Source organism: Varroa destructor, unplaced genomic scaffold (assembly GCF_002443255.2).
Source record: "Varroa destructor unplaced genomic scaffold, Vdes_3.0 BEIS01000004.1, whole genome shotgun sequence".
NCBI classification, from domain to species: domain Eukaryota; kingdom Metazoa; phylum Arthropoda; class Arachnida; order Mesostigmata; family Varroidae; genus Varroa; species Varroa destructor.
The window spans coordinates 10,761,001-10,787,792 of record NW_019211457.1 but is presented as its reverse complement, the minus strand read 5'-3'; the positions used below and the strand labels follow the sequence as shown (position 1 = coordinate 10,787,792).

The window sequence follows — 26,792 nt, the reverse complement described above, 5'->3', positions numbered from 1 at the left end:
TGAAAGCCGTGTTAGTTGAGTGACGACTGTAAATATATTCAATTTATTCACTATGGCATCGCGTCAGCTGCTATTATAACCAGCGACCTTTTAAGAACACGTAATAGATCCGATGTTATTCGAAACGGAAGCCGATCACAATCGTTATTGTTTTACGTAAAACACAGGATACAAATCAGTTAACCCTATACGTCTAAAATGAAATTAAATTCATGTCTGTAATATAGTGAAGTCAAATTATTTCTCAGCCAGGAAATAATGTTATACTCACTCCGGCATAATGTAAATACCTAACCTAACATCGATTTTTCTGTTTTCAGCAAATTCAGTTATCGGATTACCCCTTAACGTTGAAATGTTTGCTCGTTCTGAAAAGTTTTGTGAATCCTTGTATAATCCTGTGTTGTAAGATTTTTTTCGAAATGCAAACTAATTCAGTAATGAATACTTTTCTATACTAAGAAGCAATACAACAGCCTCTGACCAAAAAAGCCAGTTCTTGACCGACAAATTCCAGCACGGACTGGATTAGTTCTCAACTTTTTCGAAAGCGGTGAAGGCCATAGAAAAAAAAAGTATAATAAATTTTTGTATTTAAAGTGATGTCTAAGAATCCCATTAATTTTGGCTTAACACGTTATGGCGTAGCCGGCTTCTAATTATACAGATTTAAAACTTCGCGTACACGTGCTTCTTAAATAAGCTGCCGAACAAACAAAAGTTTCTCTGAGCTTTGCTTGCTGGCATCTTACGCCGTACATTTTTCCGTTAAAATCTTAATTTTATTTTTCTTTTTGGATTATGGTCGAATAAATAATGTCGAATTTGTGATAGAGTATGTCGAAGTCCATTATGTCGTAGCTCAGGGACTGTGACCTGCTAAAGTTCTCGATTTCCAGTTCCGTAGCGTTACTACCAGTTCCGAACCTCGTTATCTCTATCCTGCTACTTATGGACAACAGCAGACAAATACGAAAGAAAAGTTTTGAGCGCAGATGAAGATACAGGATGACTAGGAGGATAACTGGATAAGTTTGGACGGACTGTTGTTTGTCCTTACGAGCGTTTTTGGCCAAGATGTCTATGAATGATTATGCGCCAAGCGTTTCATCGTTTTGATGGACACGCTGTTAACAAGCACCGTGAACTATCGATGAGCGTCGTATATATAATGTAATTTCATTCTCATAATCGCTTACGGCTCGTAGGTTCTACAACAAACAAAATATAATTTTTTGCAATTTGCATCTACACATCTACTGAATCAACCTATGCAAATAAAGCCCATAACAGCTTCCCCGTAAAATAGTGTGCTAATTCTGTTCATAATTTCGTATTGACTACAAGAGTTTAAAAAGTTTGTCGAGACCTTGTCCAATATCTCCGACTTGTTTTACCACAGTAGCGGCCGCCTGCTGGACGTATGTATTATTCAAGACTTCGTTTCTGAATTCGGCACGAGCGCAGTTTATGCTACCGCCTGCGCCACGATATAATGAGTGGACCCGCCTCATCAAAAGCATCGAGGCTGCAGCGAACAGAGCCTGACCTATGGCGATCACCGTCAGGATGAAGCCGAACACTTTACCTTGGTTGAAAGCTGCTATGGCGATGGGGATACTGATAATCCCCTGCCGTGTGATGCCGAGTGCTGCAGCAATAGATAACCCTACCTGTATTTAGAGAAAGGGCTAATTGAAGTAGTTGGTACTCTGTGTACTATCACACTGCTTGGACGGATCTAGACGCTTCAAGTGATAGATGCGTAACATTAAGTTTTGTATACGTTCTCGCCAATGACGTTGTAGGTAAATCTAGGTAATCTTGTTACTTTTTGAGCTACATATACGAAATAGTATAAGGAATAAAAAACTTAAGCGAATCTTTGATCAAAACAATCTATTACGATTTGGTGAACGACGCTGTTCTGAGTGATCTCACCTGTATAGCGAAAATCAAGAAAAACATTATAAAGTTGAGCGACGAATTATTTCGAAACGCCTTATAGAGCGGTCGAAACCAGCACAGGTACGATAATGGCACATTGAGTACAAGCGATCTAATGGAGCGCTTAAAAATCATTGCATCGTTTTTCGCTATCAAAACAGCTACGCCAGCAGACAAATTCGCCACTAATAGCAGTGAATAGAAGACCCACAAGTAAAACGCAGAGCGCACGATTTTCTGATAATCGAGCGGTATCTCGACGTTGATATCTGCAAGAGGTTCCAATATGAACAGGTGCAAGTTATCAACAATCGCATAAAGAAAACTATCTCAAAATTAAATGAACGTAGAGTGGGAATCGCCTCACTGTTTTTCATCCGTCCATTGGATTGAAATACTGCTGAACTTATAATGTTACGATCGACTCAGATGCATCATATACTTTCGAGTCTATTATGTTTATGTATGCAGGAAGAGAGGTTTGTGTAAATCTCAAAGATGAAAAAATGGCGCATATAGTGTATAACTACCCACCACACAATACGATCCATTAGGCCTTCGCTTGCTTACAAAACGTTCGCTATGTTGAGCCGTGAGACTTTTTTTGAGTGCGTTCTTGCTGAAATATTTTGAATAAAAAATGTGCTATAACTGAATCACTAATGTAGACAACACTATAAAAGGTGTTACCTTGATAGAAGCATGGCTTGAAAGGGAAAGTCTTAGGTAGAGGAGGAAAATTATTAGACCGGGTACTTCCGGGGTTTTCTCGTAATGACTGTTCACGCGCCTCAAGCTCCGCTGCTCGACGATCTAATTCATCCTGTTTCCTAAATAGCTCTTTCACTGACACCTTAATCTGACGGATTTCCATAGGAAGAAATAGATGAAGTTCATACATTAGTAAGTAGTATAATAATATTTACACTCACTCTATTTATACTATTTCTCCTTATTATTTTTATTACTTATTAATACTACCAAACATTATTAATACTAATGAACATTATTATCCATTTCAGAATTTCCGCTTTGAAAGTCTGCTTATTTTTTCTGGATGCAATAAATTTAAAACAATGTATGTAATTATGTGCGATAACCTATACCATGGTGATTGATATGAAAAATAGTCGAGATTAGTTAGAAGAATGGTTCTGCCGAATAAAAATCTATTAAACATCCTCAAATTTTTCGGTCCATGTAGTTTATAAAATTAAATCCTACGGGGGTATAACACTTAGCCTTTACCGATATTAAATTACACGCAATAGGAAACTTTGGCTTTTGAACTCCACACAAGCTTCAAGAGATTACTTTTCTTCTGATCTTCCATTCTTGCCCGTTTGCTTATTATATACGTATATATGATTAGGAATTTCGCCAACCTGTATTTGGCTGCATTCGACATAACGTATTTAATCAACATTTACCTCCGCGATCTCTTCGATCAAGACTTTTCTGGGACTAGGGCTTTGACTGGCGCTAAAGCTTGTTTTAGACTTATGAGACGAAGTTAGAAGACGAGTCTGTACATCCTGTAAATGCTGCAGCGATTGCGAAAGTGTCTTGGTCATTGCGCTGCCTTGGGGGCACAGTGTGCATTAAGCGTCCGTAAAAGACGTCCAGTCGAAGCGCAGTCCCAGTAAGGCGCCGATCTGTTTGTTTGAAGATTATAACCTGAAATTTTTTAGCTATGCACATCAATTGGTTCGTTCTGAGGTCTACAGTCTCCGGGAGATGGGGTCACAATTTTGTTACTTAAAATTTTATGACGATGAGAAAAAAATGGCGTGAAAATGTTACGTACCAATTTAATGGAATGGAATTTATTGGACTTTCACGATGTTCGTTGTTTCAGATAGATGACCTCTTAGGGCAAATAAGTCCTGAGTGGACAAAGTAATTAAAAATGGTCTGCAGTTTGACGTTTTGATGACTATCGAGCCTCCATGGTGGTTGCAGTGTATAATAGCAAGTGATTTACTAAGCTCTAGCCACTTCAATGTACACTCCACTGAATAATGCATCGTTTACAAAACCGCTCGATTAGTACCCTTCTAGGTGTTTTGTAGTAGCCTATTGAGCACGAGCTTGTGAAGATAGGTTGCATGAAACTTTAGACAACTTATAAAATTAATGAGAGGTATCATTGCCACAGTGCATGAATATATATTTTTTCAACATATTATGCCCAAGACAAATGTGCCTAAGTAAACCTAACGGTATCCTATTTCGTCCGCACCTTTGGATTAGGATATGTTTATCGATAAGTACTCATATGAGTAGCATTTAGATGGAGTTGGGTTTCTTATATGTAGCTTAGGCCCGAAAATAGCATGGAATCGTCAATCATATCTTCAACTTTCTGCAACAAATTTTCTTAAGTTGTAAGTTTCCTCAAAAAGTTGTCCATTCCAAACAACGAATCTGCCTGCTGCTGAAGTTTGTCTATTCAAATTCTACAAACCACCGCGATTAACCTTTAAAGACCGTACCGTATACCTCAAATCGAAAAGAGGCTGCTGGAGATTGGATGCCGGGCAACGCGCTTAGCATACCTGTGTATTTTGGCTTATTTTATGGAGACGTGCGAGTTGGGCATGCGTAGTAGATATCGTTAGCTGGTTTTGCATCACAGCAATGGTACTTACCTCAATATGTTTTTTCAATATGTGAGCTTAGTAGTTTTAAAATTTACGTTCTGGTTGAAAATTTTCCACATATCAGTGCGATGTACAAGGAAACTGTAAAGCAAATCCATGTTTTCCTCTTGACAGCCAAGCGAACTGTTTTCCCTGATTTTTCCTAACAAAAATTAACGGAAAATACATAATTTACTTATTATTATAAATTGCGTAATTTACTATTACATAATTATTATATTATACCTATAGGCCTTAACAATAGGAGTCTACTAGTATGCTCAAAAGTCAATAAGTCACATTTGAGTTTACTGGAGCTTATTGTGAGCGTCGTTTATACCTTGCAGGAGTATTGCCTCACCTGGTTTGTTACAGACACTATCGTTTTCAGCAAGAACGACTGATTTGCATGGAACACATAATTATATTTCCCATGGAAGTTATTTCTTTTTATTAATCGTCATCTGTCATCATCTATCTTCTGAACAGCATCGTCATTTTCGTATTTCGTGTTATTGATTTATCAATTTTCTTCCTTTCCAGCATTATAATCATCATCATTAGCATGTGGTTATTTTGTTCGTTCATCACCCCTATTGTTTTTCATTTGACAGTGCAGGCACACAATTCTCGCTAGCGTACTCCTCAGAAGATGGATTTATATATATATATATATATATATATATATATATATATATATATATATATGCAAAAACCTTATAGACTGTACGTAAAAGCTTATAAGCCGCAGTTTTGTGTCGTGCTCAGAAACTGATGCTGTCGTATTAGTTGTATCGAGCATCAAGCCGTTCTTCCGTATAGCGTCTTTTGCTGTGTTGCAAATACTTCATGATGTGAATATGTGCGCAAGTGCTCGTAACTCTTCCCAAAATAAGTCGCGCTTATTTCGTATGATATTTTTATCGAAGGATAAGATTCCTCCGTATACTGAGAAATATTTGCTCACCTGTAAATATTCACTATCGTGTGTCTTTTTAATCGTTTAGCTAAGGCAAAAAGCTTTTGGTGGCCGTGGTCGTTGTGTTATTATAATTATCCCTAATATACTTATTGTGTTGAAGCAGTAAGGTTATTTTGTTTGTTGTTTACTTAACCCTAATGGAGGACAATCGCGAGCTTAGTTAAGGTTCACTGCATTATTATAGCTTTATTCTAACAATGAAACATCTTTTAGACTCATTGGTCTTTACGCCTAGAAACCATTTTTCTTTTACATCTGAAGCTTTACCGTCGGGATAAACTATTTCCGTTAGACAATAAAACTCATTATTTTCGCAGTAATTACTCACGCGTAAGATTTCCTGCCTATATCCTCATTGCTGTTGTATTCATCTTGTCTAAGCCCCGTAGTTTACTTCACACAACGTCAACATCGATACGAAGTTCTGTTCTCATATGCTGCGATTATACTGGAACGTAACTACGATTGTCTCACCACGACCACGAAAAATTTCGCTGGTTCAGTTAGTAACTTAACGGCTAATGACGTCTTTTGGCTTCGGCGATCCCCTACTGCGTTGCCTCTAACTAACACATCTAACTTACACAGACAGGGGATGTTGCCGACGCGTCTCTTCAGGTAAGAAAAGAGAAAACATTGTTGGCGTTTGTTATGTTGTGTATCTGTTAATGCTACCACAATTGTGACGAACAATGCACAAGAGGTGATGGCACACGATACGGAAGTCCAAGTATGGTTGTGTCTGAGTGCTCACATGAGTCATTCTCGTTTCGCACACAGAAGAACATGTCACCCATTAGAAATACAATGTTTGGGTTAGTTTGTTCTCTTTAGCGCGACACGAATGATTCGATCTTAAATACAGGGCCAACAAGGAATGAAAAAGGCAGCATCCCTCACTTTTTCAAGTTGAACAATAAATCACATACCGTACACGTTTACATGACGCTAGGAGGGCGGAGGGGGGTAAGGAGGAGTTGAGTGGCCAAGAGTTTCCCATAGAAGACTAAATAACGACGCTACTGATATTATCCCACTTCATTCGCATTTCTGATAATACCTAGTTTAAGGTAAAAATAAACTATCGGGTTAATAGGGGGTACTTGTAAGCTTTGCCGAGGTACAAATAAAGACATGGCATAAGTCTGGTATAGATAAAGGTATTTATGTGACGATAGCAGGCATAATATTACTTATGACAAATCATTTTTACTATACACATTATAGTGGCCGACCGAAAAAATTACTTTTGTTCTAACTTGCTGTTGATATATATATATATATGTACGTCGACGTGCTTGCTACCAAGGTAAGAAGCTTATCATGGATATCGCGGGCTGTAGTATAGAAGTGCTTCTTTCAATGTAACAACACTCAGCTCCCAAAGGGCAACAAAAGACGGTTTTCGACTTATGTGCACCTTTTTGGAAAAGCGAGATTTTGTCTGGGTAGAATGAGGAAGCTTGCATTATTACCAATATATGAACTAACCATCGTCATCGTGTCCTTATTAGTATGCTCTACGCTACAAGAAACAATTAGCAGGACGCTAAGAAAAACTGAAGATGTAATGAGAAACTGAGATAACAGAAGAACCATAGCAGTAGTAGATGATGACATGCACCCTAATACTTAGAAACATAAACGTTTGCCCGTGAATTGATGGATTTTATAGATATTTGTCATTTTTATGGCAGAGGAATCTAGGTCACGGCAGCAACTGCTCCGTGAAAGCTACTATAATGGATGAGGCCCTATGAAGCGTTAATAGCAAAAAGGATCTAATGCTAAGTTTAACGTTAACTTGGCATTAGATTTTTGACTTAACGTTAAGTTGCTGTACGTAAGGGTAAAAACTTGATACGAAAGGAAATTCAGACGGTTTGGTAATGATTCGTCGACTCCAATGGGTTGTTCATTGTCTAATTATTAGGATAATAGAAATTACTAAAGGCATATTGAATCCACTAATTAGTTTGGCATGAAACTATTTTGAAAATTCGTGGCTAGCAAGGAGGAAGATGTTTCCTATTTTTTTTAAATTTTATTCCTTTTCGTATATTAGACTGTTATAAACAAGCAAACAAGTCAGTTAATAATTAATAAATATTCGCTTATAGGGCTCAAACTGATTGGCGATGACGTTTTACTCTAACAAGATCCATACTGCTGTGGCGAACACACGCCTTGTCTCTCTTTTCTGGGCTCGTTTCTGCGAATCTATCGTTGCTTTTTCGATAAACCCTCACAGTTGAAATCTAAATTTTGTTTCGCGTTTTGCTAGATGTAAAGATTCCATGAAACAGATATCAGACTGGAATCATCTGATCGACTATAGAACATCACTCACAACAGGTTCACATGATTTTCGACACAGAATTTTGTTTTCGATAACATTATCTTATCATAGTCAAATTTACCACATTCATTAGTCTGAAGGGGATATTCGTTTGTCGAACATTTGTCCCGCTGGATTTGTTGGGCTTACCACATAACAGCTGCAATCCCTTCCCTATTCTTAAAATTCTTACACTAAAACACACACACACACACGCACACATACACATACACACACACGGACACGCTCACTCCTACATGCATGTTAGAAAGCTTTTTTTTTAATCTAATTTCGGACGAAGGAAATTTTCTCTTGACGCTACATAGGCTGATTTACAATGTTAAGATTTTTAGGAGTGTTCCCATTAGTATTTTCCGACTTTCTGAGGACGATCATATCCCTAAGAACTGATCTTTTGTCAATTTAAATCAATGCGTTGTTATAACGATACGCAACATATATATGTATGCTGTGTAGTAATAATCACATGAGGCAATTAGGTGTTTTCTGCTAATATTGCCCCTTAGTTTGTATCTCCGAATTTTCGTCAGGTATTCATATGTCATGATGTTTTGACTAAATGTATCTAACTAAAACTCTTTGTATCGCCCTTCAGCTTCGGGGGATGTTTCAACCATGAAAACTTCACGCTCATCACTTAAATGACTCTTGAATAAATAAGTCAATAAATCATTTGTCTTTCCCTGCGGTTGTTGTTGTTGTTTTCACTTTTGCATCTGTTTTGGCCACAGCTGTTATTTTTTTTTTCGAGGAGTGAACTCGACGTTGACGTCTTTTCGACTCTTTCCGTACACTTTCTTCTCTTGCTTTGCTGTTTTTCCGCTTAATCAGTTTTCTGCCTTTCTCCTTACATATCATTACATAAATCCTCCGTACGTCCTCAGCCATCATCTTTTATCACTTATCCTATCTTCTACGTAGTTATTGAGTCAAAAAGCTCAGTATCGGCTCCCCGAAAGATTGCTTTGGACGGTTTGGCGAGCTGCTTCAGCGGCCACATTCGCGGCTGCTTGTTGAACGTGTTCGTTGCGCAGGACACCTGAAGCAAATTCGGCCTGCGCTCGCTGGAAGCTGGCCGTCGTGCCGCGATAGAGTGCGTGCACCCGCATCAGCATGATGAAACAGGCCAGCGCAAACAGACCTTGGCAGACGGCTATGGTCGAAAGAAAAATCCCAAGCACCAGTCCATATTTGAATCCATAAATCGCCGTGAACACACCAATGGCGCCGTAGTTGACGATGCCAATTGTTGAAACGATAGATAACACCACCTAAATGCAAAAGAGATAACAGATAACATCATTAGAGAAGTACAGTAAACTTACAGGTACTACTATTGCTACAAAACTATTTAATATAAAATAAGGTACGTTATGCGTCAGATTCGTCATGCTAGGAAATCTAGACGCGCTCAGATTTAAATATCCTCTTGCTGTTTAGAATAAGCAGAAAATTAATGGACATGCTGTAATTCAGAACAAAGATTGCATTATAATCAAAGTGCATGATTGTTAATCTTGTCTATCTTTACAGTCTTCGGCAATGATAAGAATGACCAACCATAGACCGAAGATTGTTTTTTTATCCCAGCCTGTATCAAATATTGAAATCTATCTCCCTGTACCAACAGGGAGACATCGCCAATGACAATAAGAATATTAGGAAAGATAGCTATACGCCTGTTAATAATAACGCCACGATATTGTTATACTCCTTATATAAAATATTATCGAGGCAAAGAGACTTAGATAACCTTTCGAGAGCTAGCTTGCAAGTCGGGTTTAATTCAATGTAGGAAATATTGAAGAAACATGTAAGGAGAAGATGTAATGAATGAATCAGAATTTGAAATAAATCACAAACCGTAATGACCGTGCATCGTCAAACTTACCTGTACTGTGAAAACAAGAAAAAAAATCATAAAATTGAGCGACGAATCACTTCGGAATGCTCGATAGACGGGTCGGAACCAGCCTACAAACGATAGCGGAACATACAGAACTAGTGACACTATTGAGCCGCCAAAAGTATCGTATGATTTTTTTTCCGTATCCTCAATGAGTAGGGCTATACCTCCAAACACATTTACTATGAGTAACAACGCATAAAAGCCCCACAAATAGTACATTGTGCGGACGATCCGCTGAAATTCGAGGGGAATATCGACACCTATATCTGCAAGAATCAAAAGCAAAAAAGGCAAGAGCAGAACAACAGGCGTAATGTCAACAAACAACCTTTGTAACAAAAGGAAAAGTTCGCGCCACAACAGAAAAACTAACTAGTTACTTAAACAGATTGGCGTATTGGTTATTTCTGATCTAGCATAGTTAAGCAGCGCTATGACGAAGAACATTCGAATATATGTAGAGCGCAACGAGTGATAAACAGATGTTATCCTAATAAGAAATTGACATCCTTTAGCAAACTGAACCCAATAATCTACCTTAATAAAAAAGAGTAATTATTCAAACTAATATATAAGAAGTTTGCGACGAACACCCCTTAAAGGAAAATCGTTACCGGAGCTATTTTTAATGGTTGTTATCATAATAATAATATTTATAGTGACAATAATAATAGTATATTAATCATTCTAATACCTTGATAAAAGCATGGCTTGATCGGTAGGAACGAAGGCAACGGGGGCCAGTTATGGGCGCGAACGTTAAATCCTCCATTCCGGAGAGCCTCTTCACGTGCCTCGAGGTCCGCTGCGCGTCGATCTAGCTCTTCCTGACGCTTTTGTAGCTCTTCTGCCGTCAGTTTTGCCTACATGCACATATATACCTACAAGTTAACTACTGTGCGTATTTCAGATCACATGTTAAGTACCGTATCCGAGATTTGGCGGATCTGGTTGTTTATCCGATGGCTGACAAGATTATTTTTTTTCGCAAATAATGGGTGCATCAGAAAAAGGTTTACGAATGCGACCAAACTAATCATTATAGGCATGTTCGGTGCCTATTAAATAACACAAAGCATGTACATACATGCTGGCATATTTTACGTTACTCAGATCCGTAACTATACTGCGTTTCTTTTTCTAAAAAATAACTTCAACTTTGTAATCCACCCCATTCAGTTGCGGTATTTAATACTACGTTTTAATTTAGTATCAACCGCTACCTTTACCGCGTTTGTATACTCAATCACACTTCGAACAGTGTGAGCAATGTTGTCCGATACTTGAGCTGAGCGTGCTTTGAACTATATTCAAAATTGTTCACTAAATTTGATCACAAAAAAGCCTTGTATGCAACCACCTACATATATAATAGAAATACAAATTTATAAATAGTACTGTGCCAATCTATTTCAAGGAATCATGAAAAAATTATGATCTGTGGGTTTATTTGATTCGAGTTCTATCACTCTGAATACCTTTATATCTGCGAGTTGCGAAGTAAAAGTAAGCCAATAAACGTATAAGCTTAGAAAGAAAAAGTTCATACTACGCATGAAAGCCGCATACATTACAGAGGTGCACATAATTTTCGAGTAATCCCACAAATGCGGAACTGCTACTGACAAGACCAACGGTGAACTGCAGTGAACAAATCTTAAAGGACCGAATCTTTAGTACAAGACTACGTAATTTGAGACAAGTCTTGGACCGTATGGTGTTTCCCGTGCGCTTTATTGTGTCTATCTTTACCTTCTCGATTCTAGATAATAAGACAGTGAATCACTGCTTGATTAGCTACAACAAATCAGCGCGAATTTTCCGGCTCGCTTCGTAATTGCTTCGATACACAAAATTGTTGATTTATAGTTGACCCAAAACGCCAACTGGCAAAAACGATCTAGTATTCGCACCAAGGGCACTGGGCAGATAAATTTGAAAGCTATTGTAAACAAGGTGAGCGTTGAGCAAGCGATACGTGAACATACTGAGATCTGCGTGTTTTCTAAACGTGCGGATCACACCACTCGTTGACATACAAGGTCTCGTTGGACAATACAACGATGTCTGCTATGGGGCGCTGGGTGGTTTATAGTGATGATAGCTTAGTGAGTAACGTATGTGCTTGTTGATCTTAGTGACACCTCGTGATCTAGGTCCGAACCCGGGCATAAGCAAATTCCGTTTCGTTTTAGCTGGGAGCGAGCCGTCTGATGGGATGCCTGAGGGCGATACTAGACGTAAAAAGTCGAAATATAAAAACGTCTATAATGAGGCTAATCAAAGCAACGAGATATCGCTATACAAGTATCTGTTCGATCACATGGCATCAACCCGACGATTTAGTTACTACTGTCATCGTATCTGATGGGGCTAAATGACAATCCGCAAGATCAAATTCTAATTCACACTTGACTAGGTTCGATCACTGGGGGTAGATTACTGACGGTTATATTTGTTTACATCTATTCAATGACCTTTTATTGTGAAATGGCTTCCGAGACAATTTTGACGTTATTGCAAAGTAATGAGGCTGACGCGTCACTATGCGATCGTTAGCGCTGCTTTCAGGTGATCCCCTAATAAAGTAAAAGAAAATGCTTGGTAGTACGGTGCGTTCTCAAAAGCCTAATACGAACTATTGGTGAAACTGTCCGGCCGTCGTGATTGTAAATTTCGAACGAGACCAATCCGTCAATTCTTGCCAAACAGAAAATGTCGACTATAGGGAGTTATGTTTTGTAAAATTTAGCATAATTGGCGACTGCTACCGTGAGATGTTTGCAGATCTATACTTTTTCACTACTGTAATTTTACTCAACGTAATTATCAAGTGAAATTACAGTTTTATTGAGGCTTTAATGATGCGACCGGCAACCACCTCCATGATAAGTGTAAACCGGCATTCAATAGATCAGCACAAAAACATGCTGTTACGACGTCATGTATAGACTGATAATGTCCAATGTACGCCATATGAATTTAGTGAGTAAATATTCGTGCCACAAAAACGTTTTATGCGTACAATCTGTTTCGAAAAACTGTGAAAACTCATTTCTTCACTACTTAATCCTGCGATTTTAGGATGACGGCTGTTATGCCATTTGGTGTTTTAATGTAAGAGCTAAACAATCGAAACGCGCTTTGACTATAAGCCACTCTGCAGTAATAGTTCATCGAGTTCTGGCATAGGTAACGTATTAAATGATGTCTGCCAATATACAACGATATTTGGCTTATCTTCCTGGATAGATTCTAAGTAAATAGCTCGAACCTTACGTCCGGTGCCGCCGTCAGGCTTTCCGTCAGATGGCTCAAGTTTAGCATGCAAACGCGCTACCCATCACCGAGATGTATTCTAAACGCCCGCCATTCCGGTATCTTCTTGTGCTTACGCTTAAAGATTAACTCTACATTTCCATCGCAACCGCCAATCTCCTTAGAACAGAGGTCGACAGGGACGAGCTTCAGCTTAGCAGAATGAGATTCTGCTAATCTGTTAAATATATAATGTAATATGCTACTAATGTCCAGGACTGATAAATCAAACATATCACTTTCACTCAAGCTCTTGTTCACTCATACTGTTGATGCAATTATGCCTGAATCAGCGCACGTCTACACAATGCTGAGCCGTTCCCTTGGCACTTCAGCAAGAAAAATTGTGTCATTATGGTCGCTATTAGCTATATAAGCTACGACAAAAAAGCACCTAACGACTGCCTTCTGGAATTTGCCTGACATCTACCACGTTTTTTATAGACAGGGAACGCCGTCGCTGACTTTGCTTATACTACCAGCGCAAGTTATGTTCTTGCCGCAAAGTGCCCCTCCATCGAATTCGGATCGGAAGAAATCAAAATCAGCTCAATTAACCTAAATAGCCTATCATCATCCTCAGAGCAGTAACAGTATCCTGAAGGGAAAATATTACTCATTTGCTAAATCAAACCGCAAACCGTTAGGGCACGTTCATATTATGAAATCTTCTTTTGATTGTTTAACACGAAGCTCTAATTTAGTCGAATTTAACAAAGCATCCTAGTGAAGTGTTGACTGTTTAATAAGTTTCAAAAGTTACGATTGAAATCACTAGATAAGTTCTATTCTATTTAGCAGTTATTTCACATAGAAATTTTAATGATTTACCTTTGCTGCTGGGTCGACAGGCTGCATAACAGCTGGCTGGTGGATCTGGTTGTTCCGAACCGCGTCCGCGGTCTGCTGCTGGTGTCGTTTTGCCGGGTCGGGTGGCAGCTGTCCGGACGCTGGTGTCGGATGGACCGGAGCAATCTGTGGCTGGGCCTGATTCTCGAATGGGTTATAGTCGTCAATTATGCCCCCTCCATTGGGCGGCTGTTGGGTAGCCCGCTGAATTGATGGATCACTGAATGGGTTGACGGTTGTCGCTGGGTCAGCAAACGGGTTGTCATCGAAGCCAGACATTTTTCTGTGATACACTGTCAAAGTGATGTTACTAGAAACAGTTTATTAAAAGAGCGCACTATTCACTTCTAACAGCTCGTTATTGTCGTCGTATATTAATAAGAGAGAGTCAGCGAAATTACGATGATATCGGCTTTTTGCAAACCAACTCAGGTTTTAGCAGATCGACGTTTACGGTGTTAAGTTCTTGGTGGTTGTTTTCGATGGAGTTTGATCATAGATAAATGCTTCCCTTTGAATATATCAGGACAACACAGTGTCATCTGTTGTACATACGCAGGTACCAACAAATCTACTGGCTATCGTGTAGAAGAGCTTAAGTGCAAGACACAGACGACGTCACTCATTTCAGCCGAACCACTTCTCTATCGAGCTGTTTCAGTTTCAACACTTGCAACGAGATGAAAATGACGATGATGGCAATGATGTCGTCAACGGAGCAAGAACGTACCCTTTCGTCGTCGCAGAAATTTGCACGATTTCCCCTAACTCCCAACAGGGGCCGAAACAGTTGCCCAACAACAGGCGCCTTTTACCTTCTTCAGGCGCAGAGCGATTAACTCTGTTTATCTGTCTATTGCTTATCGACCTCGCCAGCTATAACAGCCTGGTACTTTCATTCAGTATTTAAGATTTGTCGATGACACGCACCCTCACAACACCGTCTCACGTTGTGCCACTGAAATGTTGGAGTTATTGCCTTGCCTGTTTACACTTCAACTAGTGACAACTCGAGTAATAAACAATATATAGCTATGTTTTCGTGTGATTCAGTGCGTTTGGCAGCGGTCAACTCATTGATGTGTGCCTGCGAATCGCTTGCGACGTTCACTTGGGAAGGGGGCAGCCTCCAGTGACAGCCGGCCGTACAACGATAATACGGCCGCAGCAATCCCGTTAAACTACTGTCAGGACCCGTTCTGCTGCTGTGGCACCGACGCTGCTGTTGTTGCTGACGGCCGTCGTTGTTACAGCTGCTAAATAACAGGCGGACGTAAGTATAGCCGGCTGAGTAAGTAGCCGGCTGCTGCCGCCACCGTCAGGTCAGACCGAGAAAATCGGAGATTCGCTGTGCGAGTAGTATTAGCAACAGCTTGTTTCCATTAAAGAGAAGGACACTATGAACGGTTCTCAATCAGTCAACGATATGGATACAAAGTTAATCGCTAACTGACAATTTATGCTTGTTCGCGCCGTTGTTGTTGTGGTGGTGCCGCCGTCCAGCGATCTGATGTAGGTCTGGCTGATCCTGAAAGTCGCCGTCTCACTTGTAATATTACCGCTTAAATTGCTAGTAGGTAACAATCATGCGGAATTTTGAGATGTTGACATTTCTCTACACTCGAATCCGACAAGTAATTAGAGACGCGCTTAGCGTGACGATGATCATGAAAACAACGCAAGCTGATGACAAATGCACCCGTATAATGTTCCACTATCCGATCAATGAAATGGTAGTCACTTTTCGTATGCAGCTTTAGAGTGTGTCGGAGAACAAGTATCGACGAATGTTTGTTCTTTTATATACAGCGACCGTATCACTACGGTATTGGCAAACAGGTTGATTTTCCTCTTCTTCGGTTTTTGCTACACCTTCTGAACTGCAATTCGTTTTTTCTTTCTTTCTCTTTCTCAGATCAGTTATTTCTGCCAAAACTGATACACCCAGTTTATGTACTCGTAGCACACCAGTAAACACACCGTCAACCTGTGCATTTAAAGTGAAATGACAATAACAACAACGAGCTTCGTGCATTAGAATCCCACGAAGCCCTTCCTCAGTAGTCCCGCCGAGTACACGCACGATTATGGCTATTATCACTGTAATTTTTTAGAGAGAGATGGCTGCTGCTTATAAATTAGTGCTGTGTGCTTCCAACCACAGCGTCATACTGTACACATTCGCCGTCACCAACAGCAGCAGCGAAAAGAGCAGAGCTCCAGCGGACGTCAGCACGCAGAAAGACAGACAGACAACTAAGCCGACAGGCAGGCTGGGTAGCTAGCTAAATGCAGGAACTACCGACAGCGCAGTTCTTCCTGGTCGTAGTAGTCGTGGTGGTGGTGATGGTGGGGGTTATCGAAATGGTGTCTGTCTGGGCTGTGCTTGTTGCTGGATAGAAAATTTACAGCCCTAGACAACCTCACGCCGTTGCTCTCACAAGGTTCACAATAGTTCGATTCGCCCGTACCAGCGATGGCAGCAGCAGCGACAGTAGCGGCAAGGGCAATAGCGGCAAAGTGTTCGCAACTTCTCTGTGAAAAAAAAACAAGGGCAGACGACATCCTGAAGCGGGAACCTATACTCTGCCTAAAATTTTCTATAGCAAAGGAAGCGTGGAGCTTGCACGGACTACACTATACGGGTTGAGCCGAGTCAATAACAATAATGGAGTCTTGCTGCAGTGATAAAAGCAACGATAAAGACAAACACGAGGAAGCGCTAGTGATTGCGACACTATCAGTAGATTAATCCACGTTGATAATAACAGCGGTGATGATGATAGTTATGCTGAGTCGAAAAGAAGGCAGATCGACAACCCCACCTTTTTCTGTCGGACGGGCTTGATGATGGCGGCGATCTTTGGAAATCGGCGAAAATCGCGGAGGTGGCGGTGGCGGAGGTAGACATACTTAAAACCCCAAAAAAATTATGGCGAATGACGGCCACAAGGATCCCACTTCTGCTCCGCGAAAAGGAGGCCGAAGCAGGGCTGACAGTCTCTGGATAAAGGCTGAGGGGTTCGTGCGGGGACGGAATGAGCTGCACTGCACCGTTCGATGCAGAAGGTGCGTGGATAGTCGCTTAAGGAGTGCTTTAGGGCGATATGTTCTTGGGAGACGGGCTAACTTAATGTCGTCAATTTCAAGCATGACAGTGGCTCTGTGAAGGGCGTAAGGAGGCAGTGTGAAATTTCTCGAATGCAGGGAAAAAGATGGCCATATTTATGGTATTATTGCTCCAAGATAATTAATAGAAAGAGAAAAAATCTCATAATCTGTTGCTGTTTCGTTGTACGTCTACAAAATGTGAACGTGGCTTATGTTCAATATCTGATTTCCCCCGTTCCATTCCGTTTTTTAAATCTAACACGTATATTTATTATATATTATTTACAGTAGGAGAGAAACTTCGCACGCGAATAACAAACAATACTGGCGAAAAGTTTCGGTACGTTCTTTCGTAAAACTGATTCTGAAGCTTGGCTCAGTGCATTTCTCAGCGCTGAATACTACTCAAAAGGAGACAAAAAAGGAACGGGGTTTTATAGTTATTTTTTGCATTAGTGGTTTTTCAGACCCTTTTTTTGATGATTATTGGTACAGCGACGTTACGAACCGAGTGGAATTCGTTTGCAGACAGATCTTCTCCTTCACAAATATTAAAAATTGTATCTCTTGCTATTGAATTAGGTCATACGCGCATTGATTGAATTCTATAAAAATATTATTTTCGATGGAAAAATCAATTCATGAAATGCCTTTGACGAGGTGCGCGTATGTATTTAATAGACTAGATATTTTTTTTCCTATCTACGAATTCGCAATTTGAAGGGGTTCAAAATAAGAGACAGAAGGCAGCACAAAACGTTTAAGCAAGCTTATTTTCGTTTCGAAATATGATCTTTTTTGATTTTTCTATGTAGTAAACTTCCAAGCGTCTTTTTACGACACCTTCGGACACACAAATCAATTTCAGAATTCTCTACCGTTGTTAATAAGTCGTATATACTAGAAGACCTTTCTCTAGTTATTCATACTTCGTACAAATAGGCAATCCTTTATTAATCTGACTACGTAATTAATGAGGAAATCTATCTAATACAAAACCGAAACTTCTAATCCGCGTCAACTTCTCAGCGCCGACGTCACACCTCCATCCACACCATCGATTACTCCGTCAGTTATGAGATTTGCGGATAGCAGTCGATAAACATGTGGATACCGCCTCTGTTTACCTGTGGTTAGTAGGAATCCCGACGAATGGGCCGGCTAGCAAGATATGAATAGCGTGTTTCCATCAGTGTGTGTGATGGATGCTGTGTTCTTCCTTTGAACAACACCGGCTTTTTGGACTGCGGGTATTGTTGCCTACCGGCAAACACTGTTTCATCACTTTATCCGGCGCCGGGGCGTGAATCTCGACACGTCCGCGACACCGTGAGTGTCTATGTGCGTATTGTATTCTTATATTGACTTTAGGTTCGTCTACTTTGAGGACTGATACCTCTAAATAGCTGTATTCCTGTATATGAGTATAATAATGACTCGAATAAGAACAGATGACCATAGTTTTTCGGCCTTACTCCCCCCTAGTCAAGCATACCCCTTTGTCAAGTGCGTCCATTTTCTCATTGGACTCGACGACCGTGAACGCGCGTACTATTGGCTGTGAAACTTGTTTAACGACTTAGATGCTTCTTTGAATTTCTACCTAATTGTTTCTCACAGACTGTTCTTTTTACAATGTGGGTAGGACTGCTTTTTTTGCTTGACTCGTCCCCTAGCGGAACGCAGCGTTTGCCATCGCGCTATTAGAGAGGTTGAACTCTAGAAGATGGTATTGCTAGTAAATACATATATGAGGTGGTTACGGACCACTACTTGCCAACTACATAATATTCTCAGTGTAAAAAGGTAAAGATGATCTGGTAGGCAGAATACAAAGAACATGAGCTGCCTACCATACCACACGTAAGTGCCCTGATTAAGAGAAAAAAATAATTTTTTTTACTGCAATATTTGAAAGTGAAATGAAATGGATGTTTCTATTTGAGTGAAAACGACTAGAAAAACGCGGAAGTCATCGGCGATATGGACATGTCGCATATCTCTTACTTTATTATTTACTATTTATGTGCCAAATAATTGTTATTTTATTTACATGATCATTAGCCATATTGTACATGTGTGTTAGAGCTGATCGACACTACACTACCAATAGCACACCGTGCATTTAACAGAGGTGCACAAAATTGAGGTCTGACTAATCGCATGCAGATTTTTCCGTGGTAAACAAATAGCGTTGCGGATACAAAATCGCACAGTTTGATTCCAGCTTTGATTGCTCTGAAAGAATCAACGGCTACTTTATCAAGGCCTTAACAAACGATACATTATGATGATTCCAGTGGCAAGATTTGCGATAAACAACACAGCAAGAACTACGTAGTCTGCCGTTAATATGCCGCATTATACAATTAGTAGTATATACTACTAATTTGGTATAAAAGCAATGTTGTCAGCAGTCATCTATGTTAATGTCAATATAAATATATTCCACATATATCAAACGTGTTTATTTTATTACTAATACTAGGGTAGAATATTGGCTATAGCATAGTATTGATACCTGCTACCTAAGCTCTAATATGTTACACGTATACAAGCTAATGCTTGCTTTAACATCTACTGCTTTGACTTACGATATTGTGAGGTGCACTTCCGAAAATGTAGCGAACGGCCTCTCGACACCACGGAGGTTCACTGCAATCTAAAAAATTGTAAAACGTAGCCGGCGTATAAAGCCGTATATTTATGGGAACTTAGCCAATGCTTCTATACATACACGAAGACACTGATACAAGCAAGCCAACTGGACGGAAAACTTCTGCTTGTGGTTATATTTCCATTGAGTTTTGAGAAATACTACCCGACAGAGGAGCTTTGAGTATGATCAAGAATATTTAAACGAAAAATGGATGGAAAGTTTCATTAGATAGTGAGGCAGAAGACATTCTCGTTATAAATGCAAGCGGCTTAAAACGACCTAACCATTTGATAGATGTGGACCTTGAACGGGACGAATGCTACGAACATACGATACAAGCTGCACAAACCATTGAAAAACGCAATGGTGCCATATTTCATGGGTGCATCTACCAACAATCTTTACCGTCGTGACGATTATTTGTCAAATGGTTGCAGAACTGTCATTTCAAGGCAAATCAAGGAGCCCGTGAATAATGTGGAATCGAAAAATTGTTCTCACAACAACCGGGCTTGCCGGACTTGGAGGAGCTATATATTATTCGAATCAGCTGAACAAGAAGCCATCGCTGAGACCGCAGCCAGTCAGGTGAGATTGAGCGACTCGATTCGCGATATCAAGTCAGATTGTTTTTTGACTACCGTCTTGGGATCTACAACCAACTAAGACTTAATGATGATAATAAATGGGTTTGAGCAATTACGCTTAATCAGCAGCATCGAATCATTGCACTCTTTACTCATAGTGTTTATAAGGCTCCTATTAGTGAGTCCGGCGCACTTTGAAATTTAAATTTCGAACAGTCCGTTAAAATTAATACGTATTATCTTTTACTTGTCCCAGCGTCATAGCAGTTTCTCGACAGCCACATACCTGTTATTGGCGTTCCCTTGTGTGGCTTCTCTATTTATAGCTTCTCGAAGTAAATCAATAGTCGGATATGCTTGCTTACCAGTTGCCATTTTTAGAGCACGGAAGGCTGTGTGATTACGCGAACATGGAACGAACGAATAAACGGGTTGAAGCCAACTTTGGATATTCCTTTGCTCAATCCAAGACAACTGAGTCATGACAATAAGGTCTGGCGTTATCATCAAGAAACCCAGTTGTGTGCCTTTGCTTGCTAGGTCAACAATCCATATGTTTCCTAGGAAATCGAGATAGTAACCTGAATTCATTCTTTCATTTCGGGAAATTTTTCATAGTAGCAAGTGCTGCTGATGTCCGTTGCATGTATTACCGTCACCTCATGCCCGAACCTGTTTGACACTGCCACCGAATTCGGTTTGTCTTCAAGGGGATGCCATTTTTACCATTCTCCGGATGGCAGTAGAGGTCTAAATATGCTTCGTCTATGGCGACCGTATGTTCCAGGCAGGTTTTTGATTGGTTAGGATTCCGCAAAGTGCACGTGGAATATCCTACACATATTTCCAACTGACCTGGGACCAATTCTCGGGCAATCCCTTCTGTACTAGATTTCTGTATTTCTAGTATTTGATCTATTCAACATGTTAACATAACAAAATGCAAGTTTTGGCTGATACAGTCCTTTGACGCCCAACTATTCTTTCATGAGCCTCCTTTTCAAACGCTGCAATGCGTTCTTGCCCTCTGGGTCCCGACATCTGCTCACCTCCTCGCTGATCTTTAACGTCCCAATCTCCATTTCTGAAACGTTTGCACCATTAAAGTACCGGTTATATACATATAATATAGAAAGCGAGCGAGCGAGAGAGAGAGAGACTTGACACAGGCATTGGTACCCATTATAGAAGCATCGGTGCTAAAAGGTTTCAATCCTTACAAAAAAAACTACACCAGGAATCATATATTTATACCCTATGTTTGCCTTATGCGTAGCTTGGTTTGCTACAGAGAGAGAGCCAAAGACAGTGAGCAAAAAAGTTGGTAGTCATTTCCATTTATAATCTGTTTTTACTCGTGACCGCCATATTTATTCGATCGAGATAATAATCTAATAATTAGCGATTTCGTGCCACTGATTAATTTATTGTGCTCCTTTGTTGTGGAATTAGGGCAATTTTACCGGTAGATAAAGTGCAATACCTTCTCGTTGGCGGCGGCGCGTCTACCTACGGGGCTTACAGAGCCATTCGGGCTGCCGATCCGAAAGCGCAGGTTCTAATAGTCGGAGAGGACAATCATTTGCCGTATATGAAACCGCCACTATCCAAGGAATTATGGCAAGGTTCGTGCAAAATTTGTCATTGTCTTCATTGTCAGTTGTTAATGAATCGGCATCTCGTTGTGATTTATTATGCAAAAAAATAAGTAGGGCGAAATAATATATAAAAATAACTATTTGCTGGTTTTTCGATACAGGAGATACCTTAAATGAGAAAATGGCATTTAAACAGTGGAATGGCAAAGAACGAAGCATCATGTTCGAACATCCAGAATATTTCGCTAAAGTAGAAGCAATTAAAGAGAGCCCTGGGGTCGCCTATATGGGCGGCCTGAAGGTTGTCAGGATTGATGCTAAGAAGAAAATTGTATACTTCGCCGACGGAAACCAGGTTAGCCAATGTCCACAATGTTCTCCTCAGACGAATTGCTTGCACCATAGTGCGTGCGAGATAGATATGCATTTTTTCATGTTTATGCTTTACACCGAGCGTTAACTAGATCACAGAATTACTATGATTCGTTTCCCTTTAGCTGGAATATGGACGCTGCTTACTTGCACCGGGCGCGAAAACAAAAAGCCATCCTATCCTATCAAAAATTCCTGAAATTACGCCATACATCGTGGAGCTCAGGACTATCGACAGCTTTAAAAGCTTGCAAAAATCGGCTTTGGAGAGCAAATCAATTGTTATTGTCGGAGAAAGTCCAGCTGCATCGGAGTTAGCAGTTAACATGGTTGAGTTTGCGAAGAGGGCCAATTCAAAATTAGAGGTAAATCTCTATTTATTTTAGGACGTACTGGATTTCGACCCATTTAGAGGTTCGCATAATATTATTCCATAATAATTATTTAAAGCTCAGCTAGATAAACGCATCTGAGCTATCTGGGTACATTTGTACTGTCTTGGTAAGTCGTTGTAATAGAAATAAGAAAGCTTTATGTCATATATGTCATGATTTCATATTGACTTATTTGCAGGTTATTCAAATTTTTCCCGAAGCTGCTAACATGTGCTCTCTACTGCCTGAATACTTGGCGAAGTGGCTAACGCGACAGATCTCAGCTGAAGGTGTCGAAGTTTTATCAGGAACGGATATTATTGGCGCAGAGGTATGATAACCATGCCATGTTACCTGTTGTCAAAGAAAAATGTTTATACCCTATTTAAATATTATATATATAATAAGCTTTGAAAGTAACACTGCTAGACTGCTCACTACAAACCATAATAACTAAAATTGGAGTTAAATGGGGTAAGCAGGCTGACAAATCTATTTACTAGAACGATTTACGAAGCCAGACGTGATAAACGTTTACTTCAATGCAATGCGTATCATCTACTGATTCTTCAGTATCGACTTTCCTGGGTGAGATATTTTCCGTACTGATTCAACAGTTAATTCTTTTAAAATGCTCAATATTAGGTGACAACGAATAAGCAGGTACGGCTTATACTAACATCTGGCAAGCAAATCATCGTGGATCGTATTGTGTTAGCGATGGGATCGGAACCGAATATTGAATTTGCTCAAAAGTCTGGTCTTGAGGTAGGAGCATACTTTAAACAATACATTTAACTAGCCAGGACAAATATCATATTAGATACGTATTACGTGGCCGTTTAAGCCTCTTACATAATATGATGCCTATGTTATGCTACAATAAATAAAATCTACCAACAAATCGGTTTCTTGCTTGCATAGTTATCGTAATTTTAAATAAATACTTTTACCTTCTTAAGTTAATGTTGTTATACGTTCTGCCTCGTTCTGCTTGTGCGCTTAGGTGGACAAGAAAAATGGTGGCATTGTGGTTAACTCCGAATTCCAGGTTAGTACAGACCTGTATGCTGCTGGAGATGCCTGTTCATTCTACGATCAATTGTTGGGCCGACGGCGAATGCAGAGCCATGATCATGGCATAGGCACAGGCAGAATCGCTGGTATGGTTTTTCTGTTATACAAAATATGCGCTTAAGCCTGCCTCGTTTTTATGTTGCGAAGAAAGTTATCATTACAGAACTGCTATGATGTTCTGATCTTACTCACAGATGACCATAGAACCAAACTCGGCTATATATCAGCAGTTATTTGATTGCAGTTACTTTAGCTTTACGTAACTTGTTACCCCGGTGCCATTATCCCGTTTTCCTAATGACAGGCTCCAACAAACTTGCTGTCTTGCCGCAGGGATTATCAGCTTCTTCTAATTAAAATTAATCTGATTGATGCTTCTTTCAATCCGGCATTCCATTGTACTTATCTGGCTACAGTGATGAGATATTTTCCATGCGTGTACATTGTCTCAATGGTCCTTTTACCGTGGCCCAATATTTCCTACGCCCTGCACTAGTGATTGGTTAGATCTAACTTCTACCCATATACTCTGCTATAGTTATCGTGTTACCTTATTGAAGTACTGCCATTCTGTTTCTATTAAATATGCCAGTATCCTTGTGATTTTGTTTTAATTGTGCTGAATATATCAAATACATGTTGTATAGTACAATGTTGATGAATGAATATCGTTTGGCCAGTTGTGCGCTTGCGACAATTGATAATGGTAACAGCTTTATTCAATAGTCTAGCGGTCAGTTGTCGCTATCACGACAGCTCATATTTCTATAACATATTTACGTGGAATGATGTATATTGCAGGTCGCAACATGGCAGGAGGCCATAAGTCCTATTCGAAACAGTCGATTATGTGGTGCGACGTGGGCAACGTAGTTAGCTTTGAAGGCGTGGGCGTTCTTGATCCCACGCTAGAGACATACTCCGTCTTTTTCCCAGAACATCCCGAGGAGAAACCCGACTTCAATGGAAGAATCACTCGAGGAGTTGTTTTCTATAAAAACAAAAATGTGAGTAAATATATGTACTTATAAGCTTAACGTTTTGAGGCTATTTAAAAGCTGTGTTTTTTAAACACAAATAACAGCAGTAACCAGATCATAACACAAAACAGGTCTTACCATCATTCTTTTTAATTACATTAATACAATTATTAATACACGAGATTATTACATTATTAATCAATGCAAGAATGGAAAAAAGAAATTTGCTTTCCAGAACAGCATCAATGCTGGTCACATATTATTTTTTTGGCTACAGACGTTTTAAGATACATGTGAGATGCGTGTATCTTTGATAAGTGTTACTTATTTTTTAATTTTTCTTAATTTTAGGATATCGTTGTGGGTATTCTACTCTGTAATACCTTTGCACGACTCAGTGAAGCGGAAAAGATCATAAAGGAGCAGAAGCCCCTTGATCTTAAAGACGTTGCGAAGGTTTTCTACGAGAAGTCGAGATTTAATGAACCTACAGAGGTGCAACAGATATTGGCGGAAAGCAGTAAAAAGGACGATGCAGAGAAGGCCAAGAATTGAGCTCTTGATTTCTCCATCATCTTAAATCATCGTTAGGACTACATAAAAAAAACACGTTTTTTTTTACCTCCTTACTTAGCAAACAGTCGTTTATTAACAAGCAGTATTTTTCTCGCCCACGCGCTTCGTGTCTGTTTAATTAGAGAAGACGCATGCGCTCGAACAATTTTCGTCGAGTTTGGTCATTGTTCTCTGAATGTCTCTAAGTTTTCAATACCCCTTTAAGTAACTTGACATAACTTCTGATGTATACAATTCGCTAAATTTTCGTTGGAATATGCTTATCGGCATAATAAAATCTCGATATTTTATTCAATGAGAAGCGATGTCAAGTATCGAAGTGGATTAACTAGAAAAAAAATATCACTTTAAAGTGTTCCGTATTTGTCTAAAGATCTCAGGACATTTAGAGTGCTTCTATAAAAACGGCGTGACATTACAAAGTAAATTCCGTAATATCTTTATTGTTGCTACTGATCAGATTATATTCTTATCCTTTCTGGTAACGACGTTAGACCTCGAAATTTTTCCAAGCTGGTTAAGGCGCCCAGACAATTATAACCTATTTACATGACGAGGTATCGACAAGCGTGCGGGCAGACAGGTAAGATTAAAGCGGATAAATAGTGGAAAGGGAACGAAGATTCTGCAGTGCAAACAACCTTAAGAGGTAGTATAAGCACACACACGAAAATAGTAGTAGTTCTTGTTAGTGCCTTCGTGCAAACGCGCGTGTTGAACTGAAGAACAATTCGATTGTTACGACGGGCTGGCTGTGACTTAATGTGCTTCAAATCTGATTGCTCCGATGTTAGGAACCTGTGAATGTCCGGCTAAACTAAATCGAGTCAATGGTATATGACAATACGGCATTTAGGGTATGTTAAGACCGACCTAAGCGTAACACTAGAATGTTTGCACTGTTGTTTAGACGGAGCAGAGACAGAAGTGCTATCGGTTATTAAGAGCAAATGTTTCGTAGGTTATTAGTATAAATCGGATATTAAGAGCAAATGTTTCGTAGGTTACTAGTATAATTCGGATTATTGATTTTTGACACGGATTTTTGATTGTCAGACTTAACGGTAATTTAAGTACGTGCTAACATGTATGGCGAATATATATGGCGAGTGGTCGGTGGACATGTGCTTGGTTTGATTGTGTTTTCAAAATTTTAATGGATAAATAAATATACTTATAATTGTTTTAACAACTGAAGCTGTTGATGATATGTTATGTTATAGAAAAATTGAATTTAGTTGCAAACAAGAATCAAGTTATCGGACCAATAAAAATAGTTTTATACGCCAACAACGAAGTACGCTAGTCGTTACACGCAAAGAAAATCAATAGAAAAATGTCATTTTACAAATGTTGCTTTCTCAAAACATACAAATTTCACATCCAATGGAATGTATTATCCAATGCAATGTATTAATATAAGCCCAAAAAAACCCAAAAGCTACCAAAAAT

General features: G+C 39.6%; 4 protein-coding genes across 13 annotated transcripts; 1 reads left to right on the top strand and 3 right to left on the bottom strand.

Moving 5' to 3' along the window:
* Window positions 1-15: 15 nt before the first annotated feature.
* Window positions 16-6,039, bottom strand: LOC111249137 (secretory carrier-associated membrane protein 5-like). Of its 4 annotated transcripts, none has more exons than XM_086987430.1 (7): window positions 5,900-6,039; window positions 3,755-4,752; window positions 3,378-3,624; window positions 2,638-2,806; window positions 1,942-2,216; window positions 1,370-1,673; window positions 16-948 (listed from the first exon to the last, which is right to left on the bottom strand). In XM_086987430.1, exons 3-7 carry the CDS (start codon window positions 3,519-3,521, stop codon window positions 938-940), a joined length of 903 nt encoding a protein of 300 aa, XP_086843556.1. In that variant the 5' UTR covers window positions 3,522-3,624; window positions 3,755-4,752; window positions 5,900-6,039; the 3' UTR covers window positions 16-937. The 4 variants fall into 4 exon arrangements, with proteins under 4 accessions (XP_086843556.1, XP_086843555.1, XP_086843557.1 ...); XM_086987429.1 differs by having other exon boundaries at window positions 4,599-4,752; XM_086987431.1 differs by having other exon boundaries at window positions 16-945; window positions 4,599-4,752.
* LOC111249134 (secretory carrier-associated membrane protein 1-like) lies at window positions 5,728-16,432 on the bottom strand. Of its 2 annotated transcripts, XM_022802570.2 has the most exons (5): window positions 14,737-16,432; window positions 13,989-14,299; window positions 10,534-10,702; window positions 9,822-10,105; window positions 6,716-9,201 (listed from the first exon to the last, which is right to left on the bottom strand). In XM_022802570.2, exons 2-5 carry the CDS (start codon window positions 14,283-14,285, stop codon window positions 8,869-8,871), a joined length of 1,083 nt encoding a protein of 360 aa, XP_022658305.1. In that variant the 5' UTR covers window positions 14,286-14,299; window positions 14,737-16,432; the 3' UTR covers window positions 6,716-8,868. The 2 variants fall into 2 exon arrangements, with proteins under 2 accessions (XP_022658304.1, XP_022658305.1); XM_022802569.2 differs by having other exon boundaries at window positions 5,728-9,201; window positions 13,989-16,432.
* Window positions 16,433-16,893: 461 nt separating this feature from the next.
* On the top strand, window positions 16,894-26,537 carry LOC111249133 (apoptosis-inducing factor 1, mitochondrial-like). 6 transcript variants are annotated; one of them, XM_022802566.2, is made up of 10 exons: window positions 16,894-17,075; window positions 20,214-20,364; window positions 21,816-21,988; window positions 22,123-22,316; window positions 22,459-22,698; window positions 22,907-23,038; window positions 23,353-23,475; window positions 23,714-23,870; window positions 24,586-24,791; window positions 25,116-26,537. In XM_022802566.2, exons 2-10 carry the CDS (start codon window positions 20,252-20,254, stop codon window positions 25,317-25,319), a joined length of 1,542 nt encoding a protein of 513 aa, XP_022658301.1. In that variant the 5' UTR covers window positions 16,894-17,075; window positions 20,214-20,251; the 3' UTR covers window positions 25,320-26,537. The 6 variants fall into 6 exon arrangements, with proteins under 6 accessions (XP_022658301.1, XP_086843538.1, XP_022658303.1 ...); XM_086987412.1 differs by lacking the exon at window positions 16,894-17,075 and adding an exon at window positions 18,181-18,446; XM_086987411.1 differs by lacking the exon at window positions 16,894-17,075 and adding an exon at window positions 18,183-18,458.
* LOC147755835 (uncharacterized) lies at window positions 19,080-20,970 on the bottom strand. The gene is made up of 3 exons (XM_086987440.1): window positions 20,729-20,970; window positions 19,712-19,779; window positions 19,080-19,355 (listed from the first exon to the last, which is right to left on the bottom strand). The coding sequence occupies exons 1-3, from the start codon at window positions 20,952-20,954 to the stop codon at window positions 19,221-19,223; spliced, it is 429 nt and encodes a 142-aa protein (XP_086843566.1). The 5' UTR covers window positions 20,955-20,970; the 3' UTR covers window positions 19,080-19,220.
* Window positions 26,538-26,792: the final 255 nt, after the last annotated feature.

Bases quoted from the DNA above. Each gene is read 5' to 3' on its own strand.
- LOC111249137 (XM_086987430.1), bottom strand. From the start codon at position 3,521: ATGACCAAGACACTTTCGCAATCGCTGCAGCATTTACAGGATGTACAG. The intron at 2,217-2,637 runs GTAACACCTTTT...AACCTCTTGCAG, and splicing joins CAAGCCATGCTTCTATCAAG to ATATCAACGTCGAGATACCG. The intron at 1,674-1,941 runs GTGAGATCACTC...CTCTAAATACAG, and splicing joins TCTTGATTTTCGCTATACAG to GTAGGGTTATCTATTGCTGC.
- LOC111249134 (XM_022802569.2), bottom strand. From the start codon at position 14,285: ATGTCTGGCTTCGATGACAACCCGTTTGCTGACCCAGCGACAACCGTC. The intron at 10,106-10,533 runs GTATTAGAATGA...TGATTCTTGCAG, and splicing joins CAAGCCATGCTTTTATCAAG to ATATAGGTGTCGATATTCCC. The intron at 9,202-9,821 runs GTAAGTTTGACG...TTTTGCATTTAG, and splicing joins TTCTTGTTTTCACAGTACAG to GTGGTGTTATCTATCGTTTC.
- LOC111249133 (XM_022802566.2), top strand. From the start codon at position 20,252: ATGTGGAATCGAAAAATTGTTCTCACAACAACCGGGCTTGCCGGACTT. The intron at 21,989-22,122 runs GTTCGTGCAAAA...TTTTCGATACAG, and splicing joins ATCCAAGGAATTATGGCAAG to GAGATACCTTAAATGAGAAA. The intron at 22,699-22,906 runs GTAAATCTCTAT...ACTTATTTGCAG, and splicing joins GGGCCAATTCAAAATTAGAG to GTTATTCAAATTTTTCCCGA.
- LOC147755835 (XM_086987440.1), bottom strand. From the start codon at position 20,954: ATGAATTCAGGTTACTATCTCGATTTCCTAGGAAACATATGGATTGTT. The intron at 19,780-20,728 runs GTAAGCAAGCAT...ACAATTTTTTAG, and splicing joins TGCTCTAAAAATGGCAACTG to ATTGCAGTGAACCTCCGTGG. The intron at 19,356-19,711 runs GTAAGTCAAAGC...TGATTCTTTCAG, and splicing joins GAAGTGCACCTCACAATATC to AGCAATCAAAGCTGGAATCA.